At 48.0% G+C, this 17,877-nt stretch overlaps 2 protein-coding genes and 1 non-coding gene across 3 annotated transcripts in view; all 3 read left to right on the forward strand.

Moving 5' to 3' along the window:
- The first annotated feature begins 737 nt into the window (after window positions 1-737).
- On the forward strand, window positions 738-5,372 carry RPLP2 (ribosomal protein lateral stalk subunit P2). The gene is made up of 5 exons (XM_033003545.2): window positions 738-868; window positions 1,141-1,264; window positions 3,008-3,056; window positions 4,737-4,835; window positions 5,258-5,372. The coding sequence occupies exons 2-5, from the start codon at window positions 1,142-1,144 to the stop codon at window positions 5,332-5,334; spliced, it is 348 nt and encodes a 115-aa protein (XP_032859436.1). The 5' UTR covers window positions 738-868; window position 1,141; the 3' UTR covers window positions 5,335-5,372.
- LOC116964304 lies at window positions 3,209-3,341 on the forward strand. The gene has a single exon (XR_004408679.2). It is a non-coding gene; the product is annotated as a small nucleolar RNA SNORA52 (small nucleolar RNA).
- A 5,516-nt stretch (window positions 5,373-10,888) lies between the features above and the next one.
- The window catches only part of PNPLA2 (patatin like phospholipase domain containing 2), a 30,502-nt gene continuing 23,513 nt past the window's right edge, over window positions 10,889-17,877 (forward strand). The window contains exon 1 of the mRNA XM_042785225.1: window positions 10,889-11,300. Within this exon, the coding sequence (XP_042641159.1) occupies window positions 11,114-11,300 (187 nt within the window). The 5' untranslated portion in view covers window positions 10,889-11,113. The remainder of the gene's footprint in view (window positions 11,301-17,877) is intronic.

Consider the following 17,877-nt stretch of genomic DNA (forward strand, 5'->3'; position numbering starts at 1 on the left):
TAACGGGTGGACACAGTGAAGAAGACTACGAGCCTTCATCTGAAGGCCCCTGATGACCACCTGAAAACTCCCAACAGACACGCGTGAGAGACATTAACATATGCTAAATGAGTTGCCGGAAAAGTTATGAATATGATAAAAAATGCAATGAATATGTATGATTAAGGTAATATAAATGCTTGTTGATTTCATTCCCACACACACATTAGGAGGAGCTCGCCCCTGGGCATCAGGCGCTGTGATAAAGGACGCCTGCTTTCTAAAACTCCAAAATTGAGTCTTAGAGAGTGAATTAATTCCCACTTTCCGGTAACACGGGGACGGACAACGCCTTTGCACAGCGCTGCTGCTGAGGCGGGCCCCGGGCATTCTGGCACAATGTTAACTTTTCACTTTTCCTCGTTTCCCTAATCCAGGAGGAAATGAGGCAACCCACGCCGGGCCAGTAACTCCTGTAGCCCCGCGGCGAACTCGGGACTCCCGTGGGGGCTTTTCCTCAGCGGCGGGGCCCGCGCTGCCCGGGAGCCTCGCAGGGCCCGCCAGGTTTTTGAGGTGTGTGGGGGGGAAGGGGTTAAAAAGAAAAAAAAAAAACAAACAAACGCGCCCTGAAGCGGAAAATCGGTTCCGGCGGTGCGGGACCGCTCTGCGCATGCGCCACTGACGGCGCGGCGGCCGCAAAACCCGCGGGCTCGCCATTGGCCTGCCTGCTCGCCGCCGGCCTGGCCCAATGGCAGCGCTCGTTGTTGAGGGGTGACGGGAAGAAGGCGTTGCCGAGGCCCCGCCCCTTCCTTTCCGCCGCTAGGCTGCCGTCACGAGCGCGCCTCTTCCCTCTCTCTCTCCCGTTCGCGCCGCTGCCCCCCCCTTCCAGGTAAGCGCGCGGTGGTTCTCCAACCCCCCCCCCCCCCCCCTTGCGAGAATAGGCGCTCCCGGCTCACGCGTCCCGCCAGCGTGCCTTGGGCGAGACCACCTGGGGGGGGGGGGGGGGGGGGCGGGAATGGCGGCCATGTGCTCTCCCGGCCTGGGCCTGCGGAGGGACGCGGCGGTTTCGCGCCGCGGTTAATGGCTAGCGGGGGGCCGGCCCGCTCCCCGCCGCGCCGGCTGCTGCCGGCTCTGAGGGCCCCCGCCTCTCTCGCTTTGCAGGATGCGCTACGTCGCGGCGTACCTGCTCGCGGTCCTCGGTGGCAACGACTCGCCCACCTCGAAGGACTTGAAGAAGATCCTCGACAGCGTTGGCATCGAGACGGACGATGAGCGCATGAACAAGGTGGCGTCTCCTCCCGCCCCACACGGCCGCGGCCCCTCCAGCAGCAGGCCCGTGGCCTCAGTACTTCTTCAGTTGCCTTGCGGTCCTGATCTCGTCTTATTTTGCTCAGCCGCGCGCTGATCATTTCCGAGATGCTGCTTAACCAGTCGCGACCCTTTTGACAAAGTCCTTGGGGAATCTGGCTTGCTTATTTACCAGCAGCCAGTCCTCTGCAAAGGTCTGCCAGCTCTTGCTGACTTCTGACCGTCCAACCTAATAATTTTCAACGGGATAGTGGCTACAGATAAGCGTGTATTGAAAATAAGTCCTGACATAATGCGTAGCTTCCACTTAATGTTTAAATTTGGCCTTTGCTCAATATTGATTCAAAGCTAACGCTTTGAAGGACTAGTATTCAGTAACAAATTCTTATTTAGCATACTGCAAAGAAGTATTTGCTCCTTCACCAAGAAATGCAGGCAAATTGTAACATTAAAGGTATTCAGTAGTAATATGTAGGAAGATTTTGGAAATGAGATGCTGAAATGGTTGTGTAGAAAACCAGGCTTTTAAAAAGAGAGAGTATCGGAATTAGAATGTTTCCTGTGATATAATAGACTTTCAGCCTTGTGGACTTAATAAATGATCATAGGGAAAAAACAAACAAGCCAATGAAAAAAAAGTGCCCCATACTTGTATGCAGAGTATTTCTAGTGAGGTGGAGGGAAAAAAGTTATTTTTGCAGGTGGAGACAGTTTTGCAATAGACCCAACCAGAGGATGGGTTGACTGAGCTGACAGCATCCTTACTATGGTTTGGGGTGTTGGTTTGAATTCCTGGTGCTCCTGTGTAAACGCCAGGTCTTTTGGCTTTGGTTTAATATCTTTGTAAGTTAGTTTTTTTCTCTGATCCTCCAGTATCCAGAAAGCTTCTCTGGAATTTGTTTGGGCCATGATTTAATTAATCCGTTTTTATTTGCATTGGCTTTGTCTTATGCCAGCGTAAATCTAGTGAAGTCTTAAAAACACCTTCCTTCCAGATGAAGCAAGAGCACAGGCACAGTGTTTCAGAGATGATTTTGGAGATCGCACGCTCTGTGTAAGCGTGCGGTGCCTGTTGAAAAGCTCTTGCTTAAAAAAGGTCCGTTGGCAACTCAGCAGTATGGTGTGGGTTTTTTTTTTCTTTGCCTTCTTGTTTTTAAAGTGCTTGCTTGCTTGAGCAATTTTTGGGTTTGTGTTTTGCTTTCCTCACCCCTGGTTATACAACGATGGTAGTAAAACTGAAGTTGGAACTCTCTGTTCCAGTGCAAGGATACAACGGCCATCCTGGCTGTAACGTTTGGTAAGGGCAAGAACAGGGCCCTGTGGGGTTTGGTCTGGGGCCCTGTGCTTCGGAGCCTCCCAGGGGGTATTGAGCAAGAGGTGTTAGCAGTCCCTCAGTGAGTAGCTGACCATTAGTGGGGTTTCCTAATTGGCTCCGCACCATCTGTGTATCCTTCTTTCTGCAAGGTCCTTAGATTCATTATGAGTTTATTGTAACAGATTTCATGAAAAAGCTTTCACAGAACAGTATAAAAGACTTAGCTGACGTTTTCGTTTCAATGTCTTGTTCCTTCCACTGAGAAATAAGGAATGTTGGGGCTGTACAAGCAGCAAGATAAGCAACAGAAGGCACTGCCCATAAAGATTAATCAGTACTTGTTTAAATGTAGCTAATACTCATGCTGTTTTGAAACTTTTAACATTCTAAACTTAATTTACACAGGTTATTAGTGAGCTAAATGGAAAAAACATTGAGGATGTCATTGCTCAGGGTAAGTACAGAGTGTCACGGGTAATTGCTTCTGCCACTTCAGTAACTTAGACCTGAGAGTGTAGAATTGCTGCCAACACCCTGATTATTCATCGGTTTAGCTTTGCAGTTGAGGACTTCCATGCTGGATCCCAGCTGAAATGACTGAAATCCAGGTCCATTCTAATTCTCTGCAGGTTGGTGCCAGTACCTGCTGGGTTTCGCTTGTGGACCACATTAAACTGGAAAACTTAAGCACGTGTGAGCTTACTGATAGTCTGCTCATGATGTAGTTTTCTGGACATGTTGATTGGAGAAAGAATTAGCTGTCCTTCAAGTTCTCTGGGAGATTTTTTCCTTTGCGTTTACCCTCTTGTATGCACCAGTTATGTAAAACAGGAAGAACAGACTGTTAAATGTCAGTGTCAGTTCACATTAAGGGTAGAGTTACACCCTCTGCGATTAATACAAGCCTCTCCAGTACACATGTCTTCTAGAGCTCCCCGAGTCTGGCATTCCCTTTTCTCTCAGGTAGGACTCGGAGCGCCGGCTTCTGTACAAGCTTGTGCTCTTACCTGCTGGCTTTTACCAAAGCCGCAACATTTAACATGGGCTGGGTCACAGGGCTGAAATCGGACCCGAGGTAGTGCAAAGGTTTCTGATTAATTCATTTCTGTTTTTATGGAAGTGTGTAGGCACAAGGGAAATTTTAGGCATCTATTTGCTTAAAGGTTGCCAGGACTTTGCTTGGCTTTGCTGTTGTGAGCAGTAATTGGACATTTCTATCTGTGTGGTCTGAAGAGAGTCGTTATGCATGTGCTTACAACATTTATGCTATTTCTTTCTGTAATACTTGAAATAAATTGTTTCCTAGAACATACTGACATGCATATAAAACATGTTTGTTTACTTTGCTAGTTTATTAGAGCTTGAAGTAACGGGGAATTGTTTAGAAACTGATTCCCAGAAATTGGAATACAGGCAAACATAGTGTGTACACGACCTCTGAATGCCACAGGAACCTTGGTATGTGAAAGGCAGCTGCCAGACAGCTAGCTAGCTTTCCAAAGACAAGCATAAATCAGAACTGGGTTTACTAATCTCAAAGGAGGTGCAATAGAGTTCATAGGGGGCTGGAGAATTTGTGTAAAATACTGTACTCCTGGCCATAAATACGTTTCTCCCCTCACCCCCTTCTCTCCTGTGTGATCCAGTCATGCCCTCACAGTTTTTTATACCCTTAAAAAAAGATGGGGGAAGCCAGTGCTGCCTATGTGTTACTTTTGAGGTATATTAAAAATATAAATTTCTGGGCTATTATGTTGTATTCAGAAAACAGACAGGTTTCCCGTATATGTAAAAATGGATATGTTCGCCACTACTTTTGTATGATAGTTTTGTAAAAAAAAAAAAAATTAGGGGACTTTGTGTGCAGAAGAAAAACTTACTAATGATGTGCTGTCAGTGTTCTCAGGATAAGCTTTTGTCAATCTTCAACTCTGATTCATTTTTTTTTTTTTTCACATAATAGTTTATGCTTTCTTATCATGGGTGCAACCTTGTGTTCCTTTCAGCCAACTGTGACAGCTTCAGTCCATGAGACACAGTATCTTTGTTTTCTGCACTCTCAGGTCTCTTCCTTCTCACCTCATCTCTCTGCTTGTGATGAACATTTAAATACCTTCTCTTCTGTCCCACACAGGTAACGGAAAGCTTGCCAGCATGCCTGCTGGGGGAGCTGTGGCAGTGTCTGCTGGGGGGGGCTCTGCTGCTCCTGCTGCGGCTGCCGCCCCTGCTGCCGGTGAGTATGAGTGGAGAGGCACTGTTACAGGGCAGCTCCGTTTTTCTCTGTTAAAATCTTAACAGTTGAGTCCAAATTTCAAGGCTTTTCCACTCTGGCAGTTTACTGTGTCACTGAAGTGTAAACTGAACAGTTACTTTTCCTTTGGGCAATCAGAAGCATTTGCTCTTTACCCACCTTAAGATTGGTCTGGCTTAGTGAAGTCTGGCTGGTTCTCAGTTCTGTGTAAAGCATATGCCTTCAGTGGTAGTGTCTGTGCCCCCTTGGTGTTTATATTTGGCTATCAGAAGGGAATGAGATAAACCATGGAGCTTGAAATACCAATAATGTGGAAGCTGAGAATGCCAGAAGGTGTATCTTTAAAATCTGTGGTGCAAAAAATAAATACTAACTGTTGGCTTGGTTTTTTTCTTCCTCTTTAGCTGAGGAGAAGAAAGAAGAGAAGAAGGAAGAATCTGAAGAATCTGATGATGATATGGGATTCGGCCTATTTGATTAATTATTTGTTATAGAGAAATTAAAATTCTTTGTTTTAAATTGGTTTTGAGTTTCTTATTTTAACCATACAAGTGCTGTTCTTGAACAGCTGTTCTTGAAATAGTTCTGACAGAGCTTTGATTTTTAACTGTCTGAAACAGGTATGTGAATATTCTGACAAGCCATGAGACTCAACTCTTAAAAGTTCTGCGGAAGTGGCTAAGCTTTTCTGAACCCAGATGCTTGTTTTGACACTGCTCTTTCTTAAACACTATGTGGAAGATCGATCTACTGGCTGTTGAATTAAGTTCACCTGGCCCATACTATTTTGCCATCCCAGTTACTCAGGAAAGAGTCCCATCTATTCAGCAACAAAAGGATTTTATTTTTTCAGGACTTTTAATGAATTCCAAAACATGTGAAACTGAATAGACAGCAGGTCAGAATTAGTCCAGAAACTATAATTTCAGAGCTAGTTACAGTTATTAGTTTTTTGTAAATATCTAAAAGCACAAATTGCATCACTGTGTCAGTTTTCCAAGATCTAGGGACAACACCAGTAAAACGTGTGACTGTGCTTGGATTTCATGTTACATCTGTGTGCTTAACATAGAATCTGTAACACAAATACTGCAGCCTGCTCTTTGTGGGACACAAATCAGTGCCAAGGTGCTCTTCAGACCGAATGGTTGTTCTGGGGGTAGCTGAACCCTAAGGATGTGGATCACCTTGATCTGGACAGAAAATAAGCTTCTGTGAGGATAATGGTATTTCTGGAGAACTGAAACTGATCTCTGGTGTGCCCAGAAGTATGTATCAGCTTGGGAGGACAGTATATTTTGCTTTTATAAAGTGTCTTCTGCTAGGAGATGGTTCTGGCAGGCAACTTACCCTGATTTCTACAGTGGCCTTTGGCTGTCACCGCAGGCAGGTAGAGTACACGTAGCAAATGTGATGATCTTCCCATACTGAGTCTCCACAGGTAGTGTCAAAAAGAGGTGTCCCGGAGCAGTCTGTATTGTGGAGTTTTTCCAACATGGTTGTTTTGGAAAAAAAAACAAAAGAGCTATGTTGGTTATGAGTCATTGGACAAAGTGTGGTAAGTACTTCTGAGAGGAGAGATGGGTGAAATCCAAGTAGGAAAAACTATTTTATCTCCCTGTGGTGTACTGCGAGAAAACGCCCATTACTTCACAGCAGCCAAGGGAGAGAGCAGTTGAAAGTTAGATCCTCAGACCTCAAAATGGCCATGATGTAAGCAGCTAACCCTTGCTGCCTTTCTGTGCCTGCTGCAAGGAAGAGTTACAGGAGGTAACAGTGCCAATACCTTTCATCTACTTTGTCTCTCAAGTCCTAGCATGGTGATCTTTGTGGCAGTAACGAAAACTGCTCGTGTTTGCTCTAGTTCTGTCCGACTCGTAATGGCTGTGGTTTGGCACTGGGAGGGGTGCAGGTATAGCTGTGATTTTTTTCCTTGCTGATTTCTCTGTTCTGGAAAAAATGGTTCTTGGATTGGATGTGGTTTTACTCAGAGGTAACCCTCCCACCCTGCGATGTTGCTGTGCTTGGCTGCAAGAGCAAAGTCAGTGTTTTCACAGGAACTGCCCTGTCACGCCACTCGGCAGGGTTTTCCGTGCACGAAGGAATTTGGTTCAGCAGCACTGAGCTATTCCATGAGTTTTGCTGTGCCCGGACCTGTGGGATGAGACAGACCTGTGGTGCTAGCTGCCTGGCTACTGGGATGAGGGGACCACTCGACTAACTTCTTGACTAACTTCTTTCCCCTAGTTTTCTCTTCTTCAGTTAAACCTTGAGTTATAGACCTGATCCTGTGCTGGGTGTCCTCTTACTGCCTTTAAATTCCTCCTGAAAGTGCATCATTTTGATGCAAACTCCTGTTGCTCAATCTGCTTTGAGAAAGAGAGGACAGCTCATTTGGTAAACTGTTTAGAGAAGAAACCTTTTGGGGCAGCTCTTGGAGAAAGCACTGAACATCCAGCATTTGTTACACTGCCACAGGGAGCCTGTAGGCATTCCTTCTGAATGCAAAATCAAAGCATTTTAAGCTTTTATCCCCTGTACCTATTTACAAAACAGTTGTCACCCGGTGACTTCGTACATGAGCAACAATGTGCCTGGAAGTCTGTTGCAGACTCATTTGGTGCTCTGGATGGAGTTCACCAGTCCCTCCTCTGCTGATCTCAATGACCTTCAGCTATGAAGGAGTTGGGATCCTTGTTCCTTCTATGTGGACGCTGTTCTGAATTTTCAAGTATCACTGCTGCTTTTTCAGATTTAGCAATTCTATTTCCAAAGGCAAGGGTAACGTTGGGGTGGACGGGTCGTATTCCAGGATGCTCTCAGAGAAAATTAGTGCGTCCAGATTCTTGGAGTGGTGGCCTAGTCTGTCTCCTTGCAGAATCAATTTTAGTTAGAACAGATTTTTCCTGACTTCTTATGAAGAGGCTCAAAGGCATCGAAGGAAAGGATAGCCTTGTGCCTGGAGATTACACCGGTAACTGATCATTACTAAATTGACAGTAGGGGAGAGTGATTTAGTCACAGGCTTGACGTTAGAACATGCAAGCTTTCCTCAGTGGGACACAAATGCTGTGCCATCTTAAATCAGCTCCAACTGAAAATCATTCTTGACAAAGCATGGGGCAGGGAGAGTGACATGACATCTTCACTACTTGGAAAGCAGGGAAAATGTCCTGGACACTGCTGAAAAGTAATAAGCAAGGGCTCCCTGGGGCTGCTGTCAAATTAATGGATTTCACTCTTACTACTAAGGCACAATTTTGCAAGCTGCTACATGCAGGCAGTCCTGCTGAACTCGGTAGGTTTGACTTACGGAGGACAGAGATATCTGTAGTAGTTGCTCTGTTGCCTGAGGAGATGATCCTATGAAGCAAGTCCCAAGAGTTTGCCATGGAATTGTCCAATATATGCAAACATCATCACAGGCAAGAAAAAGACATTGGTGTCAGGCTTTCCAGTGATGTTAACAGCACTCGGGTTGGTCTTCAGGACCGGTGTCCCAGTCTTGCTGACTACAGGCAACAATACGAAAGTAACGTGCCGAAGACAAGTATAACAGGCTGCCTCTCAGCTTCCCTTTAAAATTAATTCCCGTTGTCTGCCAACAACCAAAGTCTTGCCTGAAAAAACATTTTTTGTTTGTATGTTATCTCATATGTACCAACTGCTCACCATTCATTAGACTAGAAAATAAATGCATCAGAGAGATTGCATGAGAAGCTGTCTTGGTGGCATCACAACATGTAAGGGCACAAGTGAACTTGCAGTGTCCTGATAGGAGTTTGATACACATGAAAAGCTGCCATCTAAACCTTGCTGACCTGCCTTATTGCAGGATTATGAGCAATTACAGGATTCTGGTAGTACTTTCTTCTTGAGGAGAAAAAGATTAGTTTCAGGGGATGATTTATTTTTGAGAAAAACAGTAGTTTGCCAGGCTGCTAAGCGCCAGTGCCCAGGCAGCACTCTGCAAGAGATTACTGTTCACATGGTTTATTTCATTAACCTGTTTCAACAGGGCAGTGTTAACCTCCTCAAACAGGTAACCTTGAAGGCCAAGGCAGAGTGGAGTGATGTAAACAACTCAGGATGAGATAGATGTTGAGAAATCAAGTGAAACTAATCCCAGCATTGTCGCAGTATTGTTATTTATTTTCCAGAGATAGTAGGAACCTTAATGTTGTGAAATGCTGAAAAAAGAGGAAGCAGCGTTAGCTTGGGAACGAAGCTGTTCTTGTGGTTAGGAGGTATCTGCAAACAAGGTTCAGTATTCAGTTTTGCCACAGATTTCCACTGAAGTCACAGCCCATTGACTAGTGCAGCACAATCGCTGCTCTGGAAAATGCAAGATGCAATGTTTTCTTTGGGTTTGGCTACTTGGAAATACCTTTCCATGTCACCAGAAGCACAGGGTGAAAGTGCTATGATTGTCTTGGTGTTGAGGGTCTTTAAGAGGGTCAGGGCTCAGGTGTGCCAATGCTCACCTCTGCAGGTGGAGGAGATGAGAGCTGACAAGGGTTACGTAACAACATTAAACACCCGGGAGGAAGGAAGTTACAAAAGCAAGCAGCGGTAGGGGAGGAAGAGAAAGGGTGTGTATAAGGGCATAAACAGAGGACTTGAGATAAGTGGGGTTAATTATTTAGGTGCTCCAGGATGGAGCTAATATGTCTCCTGGGTAGTTCCTGGCAGCTAGGTGAGGTGGTGGGCTCCAGAGGAGGGACCTGGAAGAAAGGTGAGGCTGGACTCCTGCCTGGCTGATGGAAGGAAAGTGCAAACATTTAGTGAAGAAGTATTCCACCTGTAGAAGCTAGAGCATGACGCCTAACTTGAGCTCAAATACTGGATTTATACAAGGGTTACCTGCTGAGTTTGGTTGCTTCAGTCAGATGACTGTGAGGCAGTAGCGGTTCTTAAAACCTGGATGACCCCTATACGGGATGGGTGCCAGCCTCCCTCCTGTCCTTTGAGAGGACGTTTGGGGTGGAGAGAACAGGAGAGGGGCTATTTGGATGACCTCCACTAACATAATTGGTGAAATTCCTTTGAGGAGGAAGGCCTAGCTTTGTAGAGCCTGAGAGTTGTTAAGGACGGGTATAATATTGTCCCAAATGAGAAACTGCTGACCAGTAATAAGAAAATGAATGCAAATAGATTTATGCCAAGATGAATTAAGTATTAAAAAAAAAAAAATAACAAACTTTTGGTAGAAAGTGCTTTTGTTTTACGGTGATTCTATTAAAAAACACTTTTGCTTTTTGTTTTGTACTGCTCAAACCTCCTGTTTGCTGAGCTTGCTGCCTTGCTTTGAGTTGAGCAGCTGCTTCTCTTGCTATGCTGGTCCTTTTGATCTCCCTGTAAACTTTCGCTCTCATCTAATTGATTGAATGACTACAGCCTGTATAGGTTATGACAAGGTAATCTTTTCACCATCTGAAATCTACTTTGACCTCCTAGCAGCACTGGCTGAGACCTACTCTGTGGCGAGCTGATATACCATGGGCTTGCCTGTGCTAAGTGAAAATTGCACTTGCCCATGACCCCAGGTAAGTGTTTTGGTGAGCTTAGAGGCATGTAGAGAAAACCGCTAAGAGAAGGTTAGCAAAGGTAAGCAGCTGTATGGGTTTTAGTGGGCAGAGAAAGTTGTTAAGAGTGGGGCTGCTGTGGTTGCGCTGAGCCTTGCCTCCCTCCGGCTCTTTATGAAAAGGGAAAGCTTCTCCCTTTCCCTCATGTTTCGTGCCCATCTCCCGAAAAACAAAGGGCTGTACTTGCAGAAAACTCCCAACAACTTGGAGCAGAGGCCTCCAAGAAACAGCGTGTTTCGCGGGGTGGGGGGGGGGGAAGGCAGGCGGCCGCCCTGGTACCCGGCGAGGTCTGGAGAGCCGCGATCCCCTCCTTTCCCCCTTCCCCTCGGAGGAACCCACCCGGACACGCTCCGTGGGCGGCGGGGCCCCCGCAATGCCCTGGGGGCCGGCAGCTGGGGTTCACCGGAGGAAGGGTTGGGAGGAGGCGCCGGCGGCTTCCCGCCCCCTCCGCCGGCCGGGGCGGGCCCCTCCGCCGCATTATAAGCTCCGGCGGCTGCCGCCGGCACCCCAGCGGCGAGCCCGGCCGTGCGAGCTAACCGGGGCACCGGCGTCTCCCAGCTCCCGTCCTCCGCCCCGCCCGGTGTGCTCTGAGGGGAGACCCGCCGTTTCCCTTCCCCGTCGCGGCTGCGTCCTTCCCGCCCCCCCCCCCCCCCGCCTTCAGCGGGAGCGGAGGCCATGTTCCCCCCGAACTCCACCTGGAATATCTCCTTCGCCGGCTGCGGCTTCCTGGGGGTCTACCACATCGGGGTAGCCAGCTGCCTGCAGGAACATGCCCCCTTCCTCGTCGCCAACGCCAGGAAGGTCTACGGGGCCTCCGCCGGGGCGCTCACCGCCACCGCCCTCGTCAGCGGCGCCTGCCTCGGTAAGCGCGGGCCGGGCGGCTGCCGCAGCCCGGCGCTCCCCTCAGACTCTTCCCTTCGTCGTTATTAATTTTTTAATTACAACAGCAGCGCGGGGGGTGTGTGTGGGGGTATGGGGTGTTGGGGAGGTGGAAATAGCGCTCCGCCCTCCCCCTCATCCTTCCTAAACGCGGTCGGCGCTTTGTTTTTGGGGCCTTTACCTCAGCGTTTCCCCGGTCCCTGCGTGCCTCGGGCTGGGGGTGTCGGGGGGGGGACGGACGGACCTCGGCCCCGCGAGGCGGCGAAACGCGCGGGCCGCTGTCCTGCGTGGGTGGGTCCCGCGGCGGGGGACCCGCGCTGAGGGTCGGCACAGCACAGGGGGCCCGGCTTTGATCCCCGCCGCAGTAAGGCGGGCTCGTGAGGGGGCTCGGGGCTCGGGTTTAGATTGCGTGGGTGCGGGTATGGGGGGGGGGGGCTGCTGGCGGGGAGAGGAGCCGACCCCTCGCTCTGTAGGATCTTGGTGGCTGCGAACGGGAGGCAAAGCGGCTGGAGACACCGAGCAGCGTGTTGCGTGGAAGGATTCTGGTTAGACAGCATCTTCGGCTAGGAAATCTCTATTCTTTCTTGGCATCTTCATTCCTGGAAGTGGGTTATTCCTCAGGGTGTAGGGAATTTTCTTGCCCTCTGCGAGAGCTAGATCTCCACTTCAGCTAGATGCTATCTCTGTTTTCAAGTTACAGAAGAAACCTTAAAAATTTATCTCTGAAGCAGGCACGCCGCGTAGTGTGTCCCTGCTTAGGGCATGTCTGGGGAGCAGCTGAAGAGAATGGTGCGTGGTGCCTCCTGTTTTTTGCTGTTTTGAAGTTCAGCTGTTTTGCATATGGGGGGGAAAAGTCAACAAACACATGCTACTGTACTTGAAAGCTTTTATTCTGAGAATAACAAATGCGGAAAAGTATCTTAAACTTGAGAGGGGGAATGTGATGTGGGAGAATCTGGTATATCTATTTAGTCTCAGAGAATTACGAGCCTCTCCTAGAGCCAAGTGAAACCAGAGCTGTTTACTGCTTGAACCCCTCACCTTGATCACAGGTGACTTTTCACAGCACACTCTGTTCTCTGGGGACAGATAGAGTTTTGAGATGTAGCCTTCATGCAGCAAAAGTTACCGTTTTCTGTGTAGTGGGGTTTGAAGCTTTCCCCTCACTTAGCATTTTGTTTACAGAGATGCCCAATGGGGTAAACAGTTGTTTCTGGAGCTTGTTAGGAAGCTCTTAGCAGCTGTTCAGATCGCAGTCTGGGATCTCAAAGGCTGTAGTCATGCCACGGTGCTACTTTTTATTGTGGACAAGGGAAAAGGCCTCCTCTAATACCTTCTTCTGCAGGGATCCATTTGCTGATAGCTGTCAGGGATTTGGTTGTTTTACTTGGGGTTCCCTCTGTTGAAGAGGTGGCTGCCCAATTAGTGCCCTAACTGGGTGGTCCTCCCTGTTCTACTTGACGGTGTCCCCTGAACATCAGACAGGCTGGCGGTAGTGCCCAAATCCTTGCCTTGCTCAGATGCCATTATAATGCTGAGCAAGTCTGTTATCATGTCTACCTTGTTCTTGCTATTGATATGCCCAGAGCATCCATGGTGCTCTAGGCGTTGCCCTCAGGGTGTTACCCAGCCTGGTAGAGAGCTTTCTGTGAATTGGGATTGGAATAGGATTTCCCACTCCCTGTCAGGTACGAGGGGAGGCATGGTAATGAGGACAGAGTTAGGGGCCACCTTCTAGGCAGCACTCACCACCCTCCTGAAAGAGCACAAACCATGCTGTTTAAAGCCAGCCAAGGCCTGGATTTTGGGTGTTTAAATTCTGTCTTACGTTTGACTTCTATGGGATAGTTTTCTTTTGACTCTGTCAGTGTGGCTGGCATGTATCTTGGGTAGAGAGCAGCTCTAAGGCAACAGAGCTGACTTCTGAAAGTAAAAGCAGATGGGGTGCTTGGTTGGGGCATGGTATCAATGCACTTTGTCCCTGTCGTAAACCCTCCTGACAGTGCCGATTCCCAGCTGAGGTCCAGGGGTTAGAATGAAATCATAGGGAAAGAGGGGATGAGGCGGAAGGTATAGCTGCAGCCTGTGCTGGGAGAGCAGTTCATCCCAGCACAGGCTGTGGTAGGACCCTGAGCATCTGTGTTGTGCCGTGCAGCTGGTTTCTGCCTGAGAGTAGCTGTAATAGTCCGTGAGCTTTGAAGCTTGTGGCAACTGCTACCCTGTGCTGTCTGTTGCCTTGTCCATTAAATCGAAATGCATAAATAGTGTCTCTTGATGGATGACAAGCAGAGGGGAATCTTGCAGAAGCCTTTCTTATTTGGCTGTGTGTAGGAAAGGTTTGTGCCTTCGTGCATCTGTACTTGGCTCTGAACTCGGTGAGACTCTGCTGTGCAGATAAATGCCTCCTTTGGGATTTTTCTGTGGTTCCAGTCCTTTGAGACCCTGATCAGAGAGAACAGAATTTTTCCTGGACTTCAGAGTATAAGATATCACTTAGTGGTTTCTTTTCCAGCTTTTTCCTTCTGGCATTTGTATCTGTTCAGCTTGCCCCTGGGCTGATTTTGCCTTCTCCCTGAATTAAGACCCCACTGTCATCATTTGTATATGGCTGTAAGGCTTCACTGTGTGCTAACACTGAACTGAAATCCCCGACCAAATGATGTGCAGCTCACTGTGGGCTTCAAAGGCACATTTGAGAATACCAAATAAAACAATAATGGGCATGCATATTAAATAGCCAGAGGACCTTATTTCTAAATAAGAGGCCAGGAGGTATTTCTAGTCTGATATGACCTCACCAAGCTCTTGTTAAGCACTTTACCATTAAATTGTAGGGATCTTGGATTTATTCTCCAGGTCTACAGTAGTGGTACTGTCCTGCATCTGAAGTGCTCCCTCCAGCTTTGAGGTTCTTCTGTTCGCTGGCATGAAAAAATATTGCTGTTTTTCCACTAGAATAATCTATGTGGCTTATCAGGGTGCATTGGGCAAAGTCTCATGTGTTTACAAGTTACTCGACTGTGCATACTGCAGTGTTGTAGCATGAATGGATGAATGATGGACTGTCAACCTGTAATCACTGAAAAACTGTTTTTGAGCTGGTGCTGTTGGTTAACTATGAGTCATAAGCACAGTTCAGGACCTTAGCATCTCAATTGTCTGCGTAGCATGTGAGTATTGTGCATAACAGCTCTCATCTGAGGGTGGATTGGAACTGCTGAATTGCTGCTTCTTTTGGGGGAAGAGGTGGGTTCTGCAGTCAGAGGCAAAGCTGGCTATCAAACCCCCATCTGTGGGAGTTAGCTGTTTTCCTAAAGCATGACAAATGTCAGCAGAAAATGATAAAGCAGGTTGAGGGGATGCTTCTAATATTAAGAATACAGAATGGCGGCCACCTATCTACTAGATTGAGCAACGTTATTTGGGGTGTTCTTTGGAGAGTGCTTCCTGGGTTGTTTACAGGATTTTTTTTTTTTTCTCTAACTAGTGTCTTAGCCAGGACTCTGTCTCAGGCTCAACCTGAGATGAAGTAACAGTTATTTGACATTCAGGTTTGTTTGTCAGCTGTCACTGTGTGACGCATAGGAAAAACACTGCTGAATGGTAGAGACTTTTTCTGTTGGGTAGCTGGAGGCAAAAAACGCAGCCAGCCAAACAAACCCTCTTTTACCTTTTAAAGTTGAGATACTAAGCGATAGCAGCATCTTAAGTATGCTCCTGAAATTTTATTATGTGCATGCAAAGGTTTAAGGACTGGTCACGGAGGTTATTTTCTGTGTGTGTGTGTAATCTAACACCAAATCCCAAACTAAGAGAGGGAAATAAATCAGCTTAATCTATATGGACTCCTCAGAACAATGCCAGTTTATGAAGGCCAAAGTGTGAATCATGAAGCTTATCCTAGGGGAAGTATATGTGATGCTGTCTCGTGTGGCTGTGTGAAGAGATCTATAGATCTCCCTGGGTATGTGAAGGAAAGCTTCATAGCATCCACAGCCTCTCAAAACCCAAGTTGCTCCCCGCAGAGGAGATTGTCATTTGTATTTTGTGCTGGGGAAAAAGTTGTTGAACTCGGCAGCCCCAGCCCAGTCAATGGAAGGAGAGGCACCCTGATGTACGTACATGGAGACATGGATGTCACTCATGAGGAACCTATTGGTGTTCCCTGGAAGCAGTAAAGCTGCTGCTTCTTTCTCTGGTGGAAAATAGAGGTGGGTGGGGGGATGTCCCGTGCTGACAGAGTCAGGAATGTTCGCTGGCTTGGTGGTGATGCTGCTGTGCCTGGATTAGTGCCATCACCAGTCACAGGGCTGCAGGCTCGGGTGGCCAAGCTGGCAGCCAAGCGGCTGAAGAACCCTGCGATACCTTTTGCTGGGGGGAAGGAAGGAGCTTGTTCCTGATGCCTGCCTGGCTCTAATGAGGAAGTTCCCGTGAGGGAAGGTGCTCTTAAGGTGCTCTTGCAGGCATCTCGTCGAAAGAGTGCAAGGGAAGCCAAGCAGCCGTTTTTAGTGAAAAACAGAGTCGTAGCAATGCGTGTGTTTTGTCCTTTTATCCTGCTGAAACCAGGACACCCCACACAGGCAGTAGGTGTGCAGAGCAGCCGGGTGCCCAGCCTTGCTCCGTCCGCCACAGCAGCAGCTGCGCAGTGGCAACAGCGCAAGCGCTCTTTGTGTGGGCATTCTTCTGACCCATGATTTCGGCATCTCTTGAACTTGTAGGATGTCCAGGCTCTTCCTCTTCTTTCTGCTTCTCTATCTCCCAAAACTTTTCAAGGCACCTGCAGGTCCTCCCTTTAAAATAGGAAAAGCTGTCCTGTATTCTTCAAGGTCCTATGTCTGGTTACTGATAATGTTTGGAAGTTAAGTTTAGTCCTGATAAATTGAAAACCTTCCCCAGAGTCCTTGCTCTGTCTTCTAGTTCCAAAGTCCTGCTGCCATAGCAGTTGGAGCAGCTCTGTCTGCACGTCCAGCAGCTGATGGTGTTTGTTCCCTGTCAGGGGGCCGCGCTGCCTTCCAGCGCAGTGGGCTTGGGAATGGCTGCACTCTAGTGCTAGCCCCCTGCTCACTCGGGGCTTCTCCACATTTCCCTCTGTGCCCTCCATGAAGCAGGGGTGGAATGTTCACTGGCCTGGCCAGAGAGGATTTTCAACTCCGCTGTGCTTGCGTTGTACTGTACTTGAAGAGGACCATGCAGGGGCTGGAGAAATGGTAATTTGGTCAGCATTCCTTCTTTCTAGGGCTGGGAATGGACAAGCTTCCTAATTCCAGGGCTTTTGCAAAAGCTCAGAAATCTCCTACTCCAAGAAACAGAGCGAGTAGGTGACTCCTGTCCACAAGGCAAATCCTGCTGCTGGCTGGATTCCAAACTGGCTGCCACTTTCCCGTTGCGTCCTCTGCACTTCTACACTAACGTTGCCCAGCTCTAACACTCGGCCTCTTTCTTTCTGCTAAGTCTTCCTGGGATTTGAGGTGAAAGTCAGGATGTGATTTCAAGAATCCAGGAGTTGAGAGAGCCCAGGTATGTGTGTTTGTATTGGGCTGTCTTCCTTGTCAAGCAGGCATAAGGCACCAGAGAGGGTAAGAGCTGGTGAAAAGGAAAGATAGAGGAAATGACTCTATGTAGAAGGCCCTAAGTAAGTCTGTATCTTTGGGAGAAGGCAGAATGTGTCCTGGAAGTGATTGGATCTGGGACAGTAGAAAATCCCTTCCAAGGAGCACATAGAAGGGAGGGAATTGGTGAGCCTGGGAGTGTAGAAATCATGCTGGAGATTGTTATAGCTTTGCCTGTTGTAGCTACAAAGGCCAGAGGAAGGGAGGAGAGACTTTGACACTTGTGACAGGTCTGATCCTGTCCCTGGGGTTGTGCTGATCTGCGGTACAGTGTGTCTGGCAGAGCTGCCCCCTGTTCCTGGAGAAGGGGGCTCTCCCCAGCTGAAAGGCTCAGAACAAGCCAAGCTCCACACGATCCCAGTGCGGGTGAGTCTGGATAGGTGGTGTGTGCTTTGGTCGTGGTGCTTGGGATGTGTCAGGTGTGGAAGCTGGTAGTTTTAGGAGAGCCAAGGGCTTTGTGCTGCCTTCTGGCACTTGCCCACACCTGAAACTGTGGTGCTTTCTGGTACAGATAAAGGCCAAATTTACATTGATGGCTTTTGTCTGACAAGTCTTCTGGAATCAGCAATCTTCATAAAGTGTCTTCTGCAGCTGCTTCCCAGGCGTTTGGCTATGCTGTGCCTGGAGGGCTTCTTCTGAGAATGAGCCATTCTTTTCCTCTTCATACGCTGCAGTTTGTTTGGATGGATACTGGCTTTGGAAACATTTTGGGTTAGGATTTAAAGGATTGAGTACCTTTTTAGTGTTGGAGGCTCTGGCAGTGTCTTTGAGCTGCCACTCCTGTGGATTATCTAGTTTAGCATCCTGAAGCAGAGGCGGTGGCATCTGAGGGTGTAAATGAATCAGGAAGCCTTTTACATACGTTAATTACAAGAGCTGCTCTTGCTGGCTTCCTTGAACGCTGCTGATTCAGGGCTGGGCCTGGGAAAAAAGTTATTGCAGTGTATCACG

Source organism: Tyto alba, unplaced genomic scaffold, assembly GCF_018691265.1.
Source record: "Tyto alba isolate M040663 unplaced genomic scaffold, T.alba_DEE_v4.0 Super-Scaffold_8, whole genome shotgun sequence".
NCBI lineage: Eukaryota > Metazoa > Chordata > Aves > Strigiformes > Tytonidae > Tyto > Tyto alba.